General features: G+C 30.0%; 2 protein-coding genes across 6 annotated transcripts; both read right to left on the bottom strand.

Moving 5' to 3' along the window:
* Window positions 1-1,818: 1,818 nt before the first annotated feature.
* LOC148239035 (uncharacterized) lies at window positions 1,819-5,150 on the bottom strand. Of its 2 annotated transcripts, XM_088200067.1 has the most exons (5): window positions 5,001-5,142; window positions 4,834-4,898; window positions 4,704-4,770; window positions 3,317-3,390; window positions 1,819-3,232 (listed from the first exon to the last, which is right to left on the bottom strand). In XM_088200067.1, exons 1-5 carry the CDS (start codon window positions 5,017-5,019, stop codon window positions 2,207-2,209), a joined length of 1,251 nt encoding a protein of 416 aa, XP_088056193.1. In that variant the 5' UTR covers window positions 5,020-5,142; the 3' UTR covers window positions 1,819-2,206. The 2 variants fall into 2 exon arrangements, with proteins under 2 accessions (XP_088056193.1, XP_088056204.1); XM_088200078.1 differs by lacking the exon at window positions 1,819-3,232 and having other exon boundaries at window positions 3,304-3,390; window positions 5,001-5,150.
* A 3,399-nt stretch (window positions 5,151-8,549) lies between these two features.
* On the bottom strand, window positions 8,550-11,463 carry LOC148239034 (uncharacterized). 4 transcript variants are annotated; one of them, XM_088199970.1, is made up of 5 exons: window positions 11,407-11,463; window positions 11,253-11,357; window positions 11,122-11,202; window positions 10,040-10,068; window positions 8,550-9,930 (listed from the first exon to the last, which is right to left on the bottom strand). In XM_088199970.1, the coding sequence occupies exons 3-5, from the start codon at window positions 11,132-11,134 to the stop codon at window positions 8,842-8,844; spliced, it is 1,131 nt and encodes a 376-aa protein (XP_088056096.1). In that variant the 5' UTR covers window positions 11,135-11,202; window positions 11,253-11,357; window positions 11,407-11,463; the 3' UTR covers window positions 8,550-8,841. The 4 variants fall into 4 exon arrangements, with proteins under 4 accessions (XP_088056096.1, XP_088056084.1, XP_088056091.1 ...); XM_088199958.1 differs by having other exon boundaries at window positions 11,122-11,188; XM_088199965.1 differs by having other exon boundaries at window positions 11,253-11,317.
* Between the last annotated feature and the right edge of the window lie 2,253 nt (window positions 11,464-13,716).

The raw sequence follows: 13,716 nt of genomic DNA, 5'->3' as shown, positions 1-13,716 counted from the left end.
GTTTGTCATTTTAATTTTTGTATGAATTTAATAACTGTAATATATATTATAAAGCATTTTTAGGCTCAATACTTTTTTCTCCATGACTTTTATTTTAAATGAAATTACATAAAGAAAACATAATAATAGTTCCCCAAAATTAGTGTGTTTATTAAAGAGTGATTATTGAATTTATTATTTTCAGCAAACTAGCTCAATATGATAATCTGCATAAAATTTTTAAAACAACTAATAATATTTTTTAAAGCAAATTTAGTGTATTAAATCATTTCCTGTGCATTGAAATATATCCTGATATGACTCAATTTGACCCGAACAAAATAAACCTCATAATTTAAAATGCTGAAAAGCAATTAAATATAGCAATTGCGAGATTCGAAGATTTTAGAAAGATAAAAAATATCACACTATTTTTTAAATTCATTTCAGAAAGATATCAACATAATTTAAATTGCAAGACAAATCTACAATATTTGAAGCAAACCAGAATGAACTAAAAGTTGAAATAATTAAACTTCTGTTTGATTTATATTTAAAATCCAACGATTATATTCGGAAATACATTAAAAAGAAATACCTTATCCTGACAAATGTAGCACAGAAATTAACGTCTGTTTTTTCTCTAAATATTTTGCTGAATCCGCATTTCCGATATGAATATGCAAATTCATAGTGACGTTTGTTATTTAAAATGTGAATATTGTAAAAAAAGATTCAAAATCAAAAAATCCCTTTCACAACATATAAAAATTCATAAAAACGTCTGCGACTTTGAATGTGAAATATGTGGCATAGCATTCAAAACAAAATCTATTATTTCACGACATATGCAAACTCATATTGAAACTATGGACTATAAATGTGAAAAATGTGGCAAAGCATTCAAACATAAATATAATCTTTCACGACATAACAAAATTCATAGTGATGCTTGTGGTATGTTGAATATAAAAATGCACTGAAAATAAACACAACCTTAACTGTACTTTAAGAATATTTCATACCATATGAAACATCATAACAATGTTTGTGACCATGTAAAAATGTGTTAAGAGATTTGAAACCACATTTAATTAATTTCCTTATTCGATATATAGAAATGTGATAAAATAGTATGTACCTACTTTATGCTATAAATCTCTACGTCAAAATAGGTGAGATATAACTGCTAAACAATCTACACATAGTAAAGAATTTAAAACACAGTTTTGCAAATGAACAACTATTAAGCTCAGCTGGAAAAAATAATCAGATAGGCAGTTGGATATGCAGATTTTCAGCATTCAACAAGACTGTTCAATTTTATTTATTAATTTAACATTAAGATTTAATTAAAGAGTTATTATGCTAATCGTATTTTATTTGTTAAAATGCATAGTGATGTACGTCTGTTACTTAGTCGAGTGTTGGACTGGACAAGAAAGTTCCAGTAAGTTGGAACTTTCACAAAATCTACTCACTCAAAACATATGAAAACTCAGTGATATTCGTTCCATGGCTTAAACGCGTTGTCCTCGACCTCACAAATAATATGTAGCAGCAGTTCTGCACAATGGTAATAATGTAAACTTTCGAGCGTTTATAATCATGAAATAAAAATATTTTAAAGAAAGACAACTTGTTTCAATGATCCTTCGAAGCCATTTTAGACAAGATTACAGGAATTCCACGAATCAACTTTTAAACACATCAACAATGGAATCAGTCAAATCAAATTATTTCAAAACCAATTTACTGAGTGTGATATAATACATAATAATCTAAATATATGTGTACATTGTGCATATAAAATAGGAACAAAACTATAAATAAAATACGTTTTAAATATTAACTTTTTATTAAGAATTTTAATGGTTGTATAATAATTAAAATTATAGTCTAATGTATAATAAAACAGGTTTATGTGAGCATAAATTTCATCGAGCATGTTTGATCGTATAATTTGCATTTATTATATGATAAAAATCTGTTTACTAGCATACTGCATTTTAAATGACACAGTTTTGTTGTACTTTATATACAGCTAAGATATTATTTTCTAAAATGAAATTAGCATCACGACCCATAGTACTGAAGCAAAAAATATGTGTAGCTGGTGTAATTTAGTTTTTTGTTTTAATTACTTTTTCACAAAACAAATTTAAGCTGCTAAGTTAATTCGTATAATATTGTGTTTGGTAGCAAATATTTTTTTATGTTTATCGAATTAAAATTTATAAACATCACTATGAGTTTTGTTATGTTGTAAAAGACTTTGCTTATATTTATACGTTTTCCCACATTTTTCACATTCAAAGTCACGGGTATCAATATGTGTCGCCATATGTCGTGAAATAATGGATTTTGCTTTGAATGATTTTCCACATTTATCACATTCAAAATTACAAATATTGATATGACTTTTCATATGTCGTGAAAGTAGGGATTTGGTTTTAAATGCTTTTTGACATTTTTCACATCCAAAGGCTCGAACATCGCTGTGTATGTATGCGTACGTATGTCTTGAAAGACAGTTGTTTATGTTGAATGATTTACGAATATGTTCTGAAAGACCAAATCTTGTTTTGAATAATTTTCCACATTTTTCACATTCTAAGTTAGGAACATTGCTATGAGTTAACAAATGTATGGAAAGTTTGGATTTTATTTTGAATATTTTTCCACATATATTACATTCAAAGTTTATATGAGTTTGCAAATGTTGGTAAAGAGCATTTTTAGTTTTGAATTTTTTTTCACATTTTTCACATACAAAGTAACAATCATCGCTATAAGGTTTTATATGGAGTACAAGATTGCTTTTACTTTTAAATGCTCTTCCACATTTTTCACATTCGAAAGCACGAATATCACTATGAGTTCGCATATGTTGAAAAAGTTTGCTTTTAGTTTTAAATGCTTTACCACATTTTTCACATTCAAAAGCACGAACATTGCTGTGTGTTTGAACATGCAGTGAAAGTTTACTTTTAGCATTAAACGCTTTCCCACATTTTTCACATTCAAATTTACAAACATCAATATGAGTTAGCATATGTCGTGAAAGATTATACTTCGTTCTGAATGTTTTTCTACATTTTTCGCATTCAAAGGCAAGAATATCACTATGAGTTGTCATATGTTGTGAAAGTTGGCTTTTAGTTTTGGATGCTTTTCCACATACACTACATATAAATTTATAAGACTCATCATTAGTCCGTTGAATTCCAGTATTTTTTTTGTTTTCTGATTTCTAAAATGATTTTTTTTGTTAAACAACATGTAAATATTAAGATACATATTAACATAAAAATTTATCGATTATTTATTTGGTGACCTTGTAAATTAGGTGAGATACAATGTCTTCACCGATAGTATTCGCCTTAAGTATATCCTTAACATCGTGCATTTCTGAAATCATATAATAAGTAATAAATAACACTCATTAAAATGAAGCAGAAAACAAATTTGTATATGCAGGGCCGGCTCATGACCATAAAAATATTTGGGGCTCAATCATTTATTATATACATTTTGTAGATTGATAGTGCAATAACAACTTTTAGTCCATTCCGGGAAATACAATTTCTTATGTATCTATGCATTCTACAATTTGAAAGAATGTTCAGCAATCGCAGACACTTTCTACCAATTTTGAAATTTTCAAAATTTGTCAGGTTGGTGTCCTCTAAAAATTTTAATTAGGCATTTAGTGTAAATCGCTAAGACTTTCATTATCATACATAACCTGATTCTTTATTTAGGATAATATTTTAAATGTTATGAAAATGAGCAATAAGATTATTTTTGAGAAAATTAAACCGTTTGTTGTCAACAGCGAATAAATTAAATTTCAGTATTTCCAATTACAGTGCACACTTCTTCCACTAGTACATCTATGGTATCTGTTTTTATATTGCTCAACACTTCACCTGCGGGTCCCAGAAAATTCAGTGCGACAAATAATAAATATTATTAATGACATGATAGGAAACATTTCACACATTTTCTAATAAGGAGTTTCTTGCTGGCACACAAAAAACGCAAAAAAGCCAATACATGTGAAAATTCTGTAGTTTCCCTTTACATGTATCACGTCTTGAGAAGTACTATTATTTGGTGAACTATAAAAACATCTATGTCCACCTAAAACTTTTTTTTATTAATGAGGTGTATAAAAAATATTTATTTATTTCAATCAATGGTTATAATAAAAATTAGGCCCATATAGACCATAAGGAGCCGCCCCTGTAAATAGTATATATATATATATATATATATATATATATATATATATATATATATATATATATATATATATATGTGGTTGAATGCGTTTTCGCGGAGAAATATTTGGTTAATATTTCTAGGAGTCGGATTACTCCGCGTACTTTTTTGATTCCGTGTGGAATCATGGTCCCTACGTTTCGGCCAGATTCGCCCGGCCATCCTCAGGGGAAAATTGAGAATATGAACATCCGGTGTGGGCAAAGCCCAGCATGTGGTTGTTCAGATCTGAACAACCACAATTTTCCCCTGAGGATGGCCGGGCGAATCTGGCCGAAACGTAGGGACCATGATTCCACACGGAATCAAAAAAGTACGCGGAGTAATCCGACTCCTAGAAATATTAACCATATATATATATATATATATATATATATATATATATATATATATATATATATATATATATATATATATTTAATGCAAACGTGTCCAACCTATCTCTAACATGTCATCATTGTATGCATCTTCACTGCTATAATATTCGCGTTTTTTATTTGAGACCTTGTAAAAAATATTGTTTAAAATCACATACGTTAGCAAGTGTTACGTATAACGTTTTATTACCTCGACTTTACATTGAATCATATCAACGGAAGGAAAAGTTTCTTTGTCGTTATCAATATCAGCTTCTGCAAAGAAGTTTCTTGAACATATATTTGTGACATAAGCCTAAAGTTATATTCTCAATTTTATTTGTAATCGTGATCAAAATTACAAAAACAAAATAATACCGATTTTGATAAATGACATTGTAACCCAGTACCGAATTGACAGTTGGTAACTGACTTTCGGTCCAAATACGACAAATTTTCGAGCATGACGGAAAGAGAGAATAATGTTAACATAGACGTACAATAGCTAGGGACGTGCATGCGGAAAAATCCATTTTTTGGATAGGAATAAACGGCGAAGGGAAAATTTGGAGATTAAATTCTTACAAAAAAAAAACAGATTGACACATTTTTAGATACAATTATTGCAATACTTGGTTAAATGCAAACTGTTTCGTATAATGTAACTAATTTATAATTGCACTGTTGTTACATTTAATTTACAATATTTGGATTTTGATTTGTATTTTGAATTTTAATTTTTTTTTATGTATTACCGCGTGTTGGTAAGGTGATCAGACGTTCTTCTTGGGAAGGACGAATGTCCTCCTCAAAATATTTATCCTCCTTTGTCACACTTTGTTTTCTTTGTTCTCCTTGAACAAAAAATCTGAAATTACTTTTTTTAGCTACCTGCAACAATTTTTCCTCCCTAAACAAATCTCCGTGATGGCTTTTGAACCCCGCAGCAATTTGTCTTCCTTTATCAACAATTTCCAATATGACACTTTTATTTTGATTTTAGAGTTCTCGTTTGATATTTTCAAAATCTGGTCGTTTTGTTTAAAAGCATTAATTTTCAGAAGTTCAAAACCGAAAAAATGACAGATAAACTTAATAAAACACTTTAATCTAAGAATTTATGTGATCACATTATAAATTATATTTTTTCAATTTAAAATGAGATCTAATTTTTGACAATTATAATGAAAAAATAAACTTCTAAGCAAAAATCAAATTTTTTTAGAATTTTAAAATAGTCAAGGAAAGTTAAAAAAAAATCAGACCATTTTGACTATTAGGTTTTTTTAATCGGTTAAAAAAAAGAAATAAGAAAACCAGCTAATAATATTAAAAAAAACATGTTTACATATTATATCATGTTCCGCTAGTTATGCCGGTATTTATATTTAAGATAAAGAAAGTAAATTACATGAAATTAAATTCATTAAATAATTTTAAAATAGGAATACGTACATATATTATGCAAATGAAGCAATAACAATTAGTAAGTATAAACGCGTATTTTATTTTCAGAGCAAAACTTAAATTTGGATCACAATGTCTGATTCAAATTACAAAAATAAATTCGGGTTTTAGAAGAGGAAACTTAAATGTGGTAGAGTTAAAAGAATCACAAGGTCGAATATCCATAACAACATTTTTCAGATTTAAAAATAAAGAGAACGTAGCAAATACCGCATTGATGTCCAATTAGAAAATCAGCATCAAATGGATTCGCAAACTCATTTTATTTCCATTGAAGTTTAATTCAAAAAATTCAATTGAAGAAGACGCGAATATTGGATATGGAGCTATTGTTACTGAAGAACAAAATATAAATGAAACACCCGAAGAAGGAATGACTTCGAAAGATCATGATGCAATTTATGAGCTAGATACAGATTCTGTTGACAACTCTAATATAAAATATGATGATCCTGATGCTTAGCCGCGAATAATCTAAAATAAGTTGCATCAAAATATAGTGCAAACGATTAGCTTTCGAAAACTTCCTAAATATTTATTAAAAGATATAAGTGATAGAGAATTTCAAGAATTGATAATTTCTACTAGAATGAAAGATAAAAGATTAAGAGAGCATTATCCACGAGAATGGTTAACATGCACTGAAAGAAACTACTGCCTACTAGTAGTGATTTGCAATCAAAATAATATAAATTTAGCTGAAGATGGATTTTCACCCAAATAAACATTAGAAAAAGTTGTATGATATTTTGTCATTTCACGAAAATAGTGCTAAACCAAAAAACAATATTTGAATTGGAAATTTCTTTTGGAATCGTTAAAAGGACATGGCATCAATACATATTTAAGTGTAAGATGACCAAATGAAAAGCAACTTTACAACATATTTTAGACGTAGTATTATTTTTATCATCTAGAAGTCTAGCATTTCAGGGGGATAACACCGATTGGAGAAAAATATGAAAAGATAAGCACATTATTTGTCGTTGCATTCTTAGAATCAGCTTATTACCATGTGTGTTGAAAAAGTACTTCAAACTACTCTAGAACAAAAAATAGTGATTTATAATGTAATAATAGTAGAAGCAACCCCAGATATTTCATACAATGAACAAAATGTTTTAATTCTCAGATATATATCACAAAATCAAAATTCGAATGCATTCGAACTTTTACCGTTCACAAGGCTACGATAATGGCCCGAATATTCGTGACGAAGTAAACGGTGTTATGTCTCGAATTTAAGAAAAGAACAAAAGCACCCTATTTTCTACCTGCGGTGCACATTCTTTAAATCGAGTAGGAGTGAATATCGCGAAAATCAACGTTATCACAACATCATGTGTTAACATTTTTTGAACATGTAGAAAGCTTATATTCTTTGTTCTCTCACAATCATGCACATTGGAAATTGTTGATAAAATACGTACCATCATCACTTCAAAGTTTATCAAATTTAATGTGGAGAGTAAAAGAAGTGCGACCAATTGTTAAGCATTATTCCGGAGTATTTAAAGTATCAGATGTTTTTCTCGGAGAGATGGCTATAAAATTAACTCCATCAGCTCTGAATACAACGAAAGCTCTTAAAAAATATTTCAGGTCTTACAAAGATCTGTTGATGTTGTTTTATCACAAAATTTTAGCGGTTGAAAAAATCATAAAACAGTTTTTGGCGCTGAAAAAATCCATTAACACTATCTATTTTTCTTCGATAAAAAAATTGCAAGGCATATTTGTAAATATATGTATTGCCCTATAATTATTTTGCACAATTCCAGTCACTGTTTCGACGGCAGAAAGATCTTTCAGTAGATTAGGGAATTTGCTGAAAACGTGGCAGAGGAATCAATGATACAGGCTCATTGACTTATCGATATTGTGCTTTGAAAATGGTTGAGTCAAGAAAATAGTTTTTTAGTGAAGTGACAAGATAATGTATTAATTTAAAAAACCGAATACATATGTATAAATAATTTGTAAATAATTGTGTGAATAAAAATGTAAGTAATTGTGTAAATAATTATGTAAATTGTATTCTGCTTTATTTTATGTAAATTTGATTGCCTTTACAACATATACCAATAATATAAATTTTATGCTCTTATTTAAATTGCCAATTTAATTTAAAACTTGTATATCATCGGGTAATCCTTCATCCAATTACTCCCAAATGTTTATTGTAAAAACATTGATTTTTAACTCGTTCGCACTGAGCATTCATTATCGTGAAATAAAAATGCTTCATAAGAAAAACAACTTGTTTCAATTGTCCTTCAAAGCCCTATTACAGTCAAGGTTACAGAAACTCCACGAAGCAACTTTTAAAATACATCAACAATGGAATCAGTCAAATCAAGTTTCAAAACCAATTTTTCGAGTATATTATCATACATAATAATCTCAATATACATATACACTGTGTATATGAAATAGGAACACAAACTATAAATAAAATACTTTTTGAATATTGACTTTTTATTAAGAATCTTAATGGTTGCGTAGTAATTAAAATTATAGTCATTTGATGTACAATAAAATAAGTTTATTTACATTTTTATCAAGCATGTATGTTTGTCTAATCTGCTTTAATTATATGATAAAAGTCTATTTGTTCGGACACTGCATTTTAAATTACACAGCTTTATTGCACTTATATACAGTAAACATATTGTTTTCTACAACAAAGTTAGAATCACGATATGTATAGCTGGTGTAATGTTGTTTTCAATACTTTTGCATATTTATCACATTAAAATTTACAAACATCTACATGGGTTTTGTTATGTTGTAAAAGACATGGCTTAGTTTTAAACGTTCTTCCACATTTGTGACATTCAAAGTCACGGGTATCAATATGTGCCACCATATGTTGTGAAATAATGGATTTTGCTTTGAATGCTTTTCCACATGTATCACATTGAAACTTACGAATATTGATATTAGGTTTTATATGAGTTTTCATATGAGATATACGCACATGTCGTGCAAGATTGTATTTTGATTTATATGCTCTTTGACATTTTTCGCATCCAAAGACTCGATCATCATTGTGTATTTCCATATGTCTTAAAAGACTGTAGTTGTTTGAGAACGATTTATCACATTTTCCACATTTAAAGTCACGAACGTCGCTATGATTTCGAATATGTTCTGACAGAGCATATTTTCTTTTAAATAATCTTCCACATATTTCACATTCAAAGTTGCGAACATTGGTATGAGCTAGTGAATGTAAGGTAAGTTTGTATTTTATATTGAATGTTTTTCCACATGTATTACATTTAAAGTTTGTATGAGTTTTCAAATGTTGTGAAAGAGCATTTTTAGTTTTAAATTTTTTTTCACATTTTTCACATACTAAGTAACATATATCTTTATAAGTTTGAATATGGAGTAAAAGTTTGCTTTTAGTTTTAAATGCTCTTCCACATTTTTCACATTCGAAAGTAAAAATATTGAAATGAATTTTCATATGTTGTGCAAGTTTGCTTTTAGTTTTAAATGCATTCCCGCATTTTTCACATTCAAAAGCACGGACACTGTTGTGTACTTGCATATGTAGCGAGAGTTTGCTTTTAGTATTAAAAGCTCTTCCACAAGATTTACATTCAAAATTACAAACATCAATATGATTTAGCATATGTCGTGAAAGATTATATTTTGTTTCGTACGTTTTTTTACATTTTTCACATTCAAAGGCAGGGCTGTCACTATAAGTTGTCATATGTTGTGAAAGTTTTCTTTTAGTTTCCGATATTTTTCCACATACGCTAGAAACAAATTCACAAGAATCATCACTTATATGTTGAATTCCGGTAATTTTTTTTCTTTCAGGTTTCTAAAATGAAATTTTTTTGTTAGATAAGGTGCAAATATTAAGATACATAGAAATGTTATCATTTATCAACTATTTGGTGAGATAAAATGTCCACACCGATAGTATTCACCTTAAGTATATTTTTAACATCGTGCATTTCTGAAATCATATAATAAGCAATAAATAATACACATTAAAATAAAACAGTAAAAAAATTTATATATGCAGGGCCGGCTCATGACCATAAAAATATTTGGGGCTCAAACATTTATTATATACATTTTGTAGATTGATGTAGTGCAATAAGAACTTTTAGTCCATCCTGGGAAACACAATTTTCCCCTTAACTTTATGCATTTTAACAATCTGAAAGAATGTTCAGCATCAGCACACTTTCTACCAATTTTGAAACTTTCAAAATTTGTCAGATTTTTGTCGTCTAAAATTGTTAATTAGGAATTTAGTGTGAATCATTTAAACTTTCATTATCATGCATAACATGAGTGCATTTAGGATATTATTTTAAATGTTATGGAAATGAGCATTAAGATTATATAAAAAAAAATAAACTGTTTGTGGTCTACAGCAAATAAATGAAATTTCGATATTTCCAATTCTGTTTTTATTTTAGTTATCATTACAGTACACATTTCTTTCATTATCATACAAAACCTGATTCTTTATTTAGGATAATATTTTAAATGTTATGAAAATGAGCAATAAGATTATTTTTGAGAAAATTAAACCGTTTGTTGTCAACAGCGAATAAATTAAATTTCAGTATTTCCAATTACAGTGCACACTTCTTCCACTAGTACTTCAATGGTATCTGTTTTTATATTACTCAACATTTCACCAGCAGGAGCTAGAAAATTCAGTGCGACAAAAAATAAATATTATTAGCGACATGATAGGAAACACGTCACACATTTTCTAATAAGGAGTTTGTTGCTGGCACACAAAAAACGCAAAAAAGCCGATACATGTGAAAACTCTGTAGTTTCCCTCTACATGTATCATGTCTTGAGAAGTTCTATTATGTGGTGAACTATAAAAACATCTATGTCCACTTAAAACTATTTTTATTAACAGTGTATAAAAAATATTTATTTATTTCAATCAATGGTTATACCTAATAAAAATTAGGCCCATATGGACCATAAGGAGCCGCCCCTGTATATAATATATGTATTTAATGGAAGTATGTCCAACCTATTTCTAACATGTCATCATTGTATGCATCTTCACTGCTATAATATTCGCATTTTGCATTTAAGACCTTGCAAAAAAATACTATTTAAAATTACATGTGTTAACATGTGTTACATATAACATTTTATTACCTCGACTTTACATTGAATCATTTTAACAGAAGTAAACGTCTCTTTGTTGTTACCAACATCAGCTTCTGCAAAGATGATGTTTAATTTTCTTAAAAGTGATATAAACTGAAAAGCATATGCTTAAAGTTATATTCTTTATTTTAATTAATAATACCGATTTTGATAAATGACATTGCAACCTATAATATTACCGAATTGACAGTTCGTAACTGACCCTCGGTCCAAATACGACGAATTGTCGAGCATGAAGGAAAGGGAGGGTAATATTAACATACAGGCGCACAATCGGTAGGGATGTGCAGGCGAAAAAAATCCGTTTTTTCCTAGAAAATAACGCTTTTTTGGAGTGGGAATAAACGGCAATGGGAAAATTTAGAAGATAAATTTAAAAAATGCATATTGACACATTTTTAACCACAAACATTGTAACACTTGGTTAAATATAAACTGGTTTGCATAGTATAACGTGTTTATAATTGCTCTGTTATGTTTAATAAACAACATTTGCATTTTGATTTGTATTTGGATTTGTATTTACGAATTGGTAAAATGACCAGCCGTCCTTCTTGGAAAGGACCTTCCCGCAGCAATTTGTATTCCCTAAGCGAAAATTTTCGTGATGGTCTTTGAACAAAATATATTAATTTCCGAAATGACCTTTATTAGCCCCTGACTACGCCATGCGCCGATACATAAACACCTGGACACCAGAACAATAGAAAACGCTTCGAACAACAAGGCGAAGTCCAGTTAAACTGCATTCCTTTTATCTTTTGTTTCGTGACAATATCACTTCACCGGGAGTATTGTGGGGGCTTTTATTCTTATAACTTGCATTAATGACCACGATCAAGGACGATCATTTACCATAGAGAGAAACAGACCGGACCAAACAAACGCCCTCGTTTCGACTAGAAAATAGTTTTACATAAATAACACGCAATTATTCTCATCGGCATCGAAAGAATATTTACTTGTTGCAAAACGGTCACGGGAAACAATAAATTGCCAGAAGACAAAAAGCACCGTAAGTCTTAATATTCCCGTTACACAATTTTACCTTGGAAAGATGTCTATCAATCAAATGACACTTTAAAAACGTACACATATTTCGTTCAATTATCTGGATGGTCGCTGAATGATTGTGATCTGTCAGCGAGCTTTGCAGCCCTTAATACTTAAGGCAGGGTTCCAATGAGGAGAGAGTAGAGACGCGCAGATATATAGACACGATCCTTGCAGCGTAGAGGAACTGCCCTCCACTACACTATCGCTGCCACACCTACAAGACTTGGGCGAGGACCTTCCACTACCATCAACCCTCCAACAACTTTTCCGCCACCGCTCGGAGAATAACTTATTATTAGTTTCTAACTGCGTTTTTCTGGCTGCAAAATCACACCCCTTAGGGCTAGAAAACCTAAAAATGGTATAAGTATTTAATCTAAAAATCGGCATTTCAGTATGAGAAGGGGGCCCGATTCAGGACGTGGGGGCCATATTTGAGTTGTAAAGATATTATTGATAAACGTGTACTTAAGTAATTACATGTCAAATACATTGATAGAATTTCAAAATGATTTGTTAATACGCTGTAATTTGTTAGAATGTGTTTTAATTTAATGGTTTTCGTTATAGTATAAATATAGGATTTTGTGTTTTTATGTGTTGTCTGTATTAATTAATCAAATAATCTTTCATTGATATTGTAGGGGGCCCATATATATATATATATATATATATATTTAGATTTTATTATGGTCAAAACTTGGCTGCACTCTAGTAAAACTACCGTAACGGATTTCTCTCTCGACTAGCAATCTTCCGCGCGTTCGTACGCGTGCTTGCACCCTGTATATTCTAACATGTAACTTCATATCACAATAAAACACTACTGCAGCGGCTCCACATGTGTCTAATTGCCACCCGTCACCACCCTGTCACCAAAATATGAATATGTACAGCCTATTAAAGGAGTATGTACTGATTTATTTAGAAATGGTTACAAATATTGGTATGAGAAAATGGCCGAAGTCTCGCTGGTCATGGCCTGAACGCCTTGTCGTCGCCCTCCTGAAAGACATGTAGCAGCAGTCCCGTCGATGGTATTAAATGTAACCTATCGTTAAATAAAAATGTTCCATAATAAAAACAAGCCATATTACAGTTAAGGTTAGAGAAATTCCACGAAGTAACTTTTAAAACACATCAACACATCAAAAGCCAGAAAAATTTTTCAACGACTCCACAGCCCTGGTGATTTGAAACGCATGGAGCACGGCAAACAATTAAAAAATAATAGGTCAGGGTGGAAAGGGTTAAAAAGGAGTTTGTCAATTCTTTACGACTCCGTTTAAAATACTTCGACTCCCCAGCCCTAGTAATCACACATAATAATCTTAATATTTGTGTACACTGTGCATATGAAATAGGAACTCTAAATAGAAACTATAAATAAAATACG

The sequence above is a fragment of the Plectrocnemia conspersa genome, unplaced genomic scaffold (genome assembly GCF_051122295.1).
Source record: "Plectrocnemia conspersa isolate PC_06_02 unplaced genomic scaffold, ASM5112229v1 ptg000001l, whole genome shotgun sequence".
Classification (NCBI taxonomy): Eukaryota; Metazoa; Arthropoda; class Insecta; order Trichoptera; family Polycentropodidae; genus Plectrocnemia; species Plectrocnemia conspersa.
The sequence above is the reverse complement of the archived record's forward strand: the minus strand, read 5'-3'. Positions and strand labels throughout refer to the sequence as shown.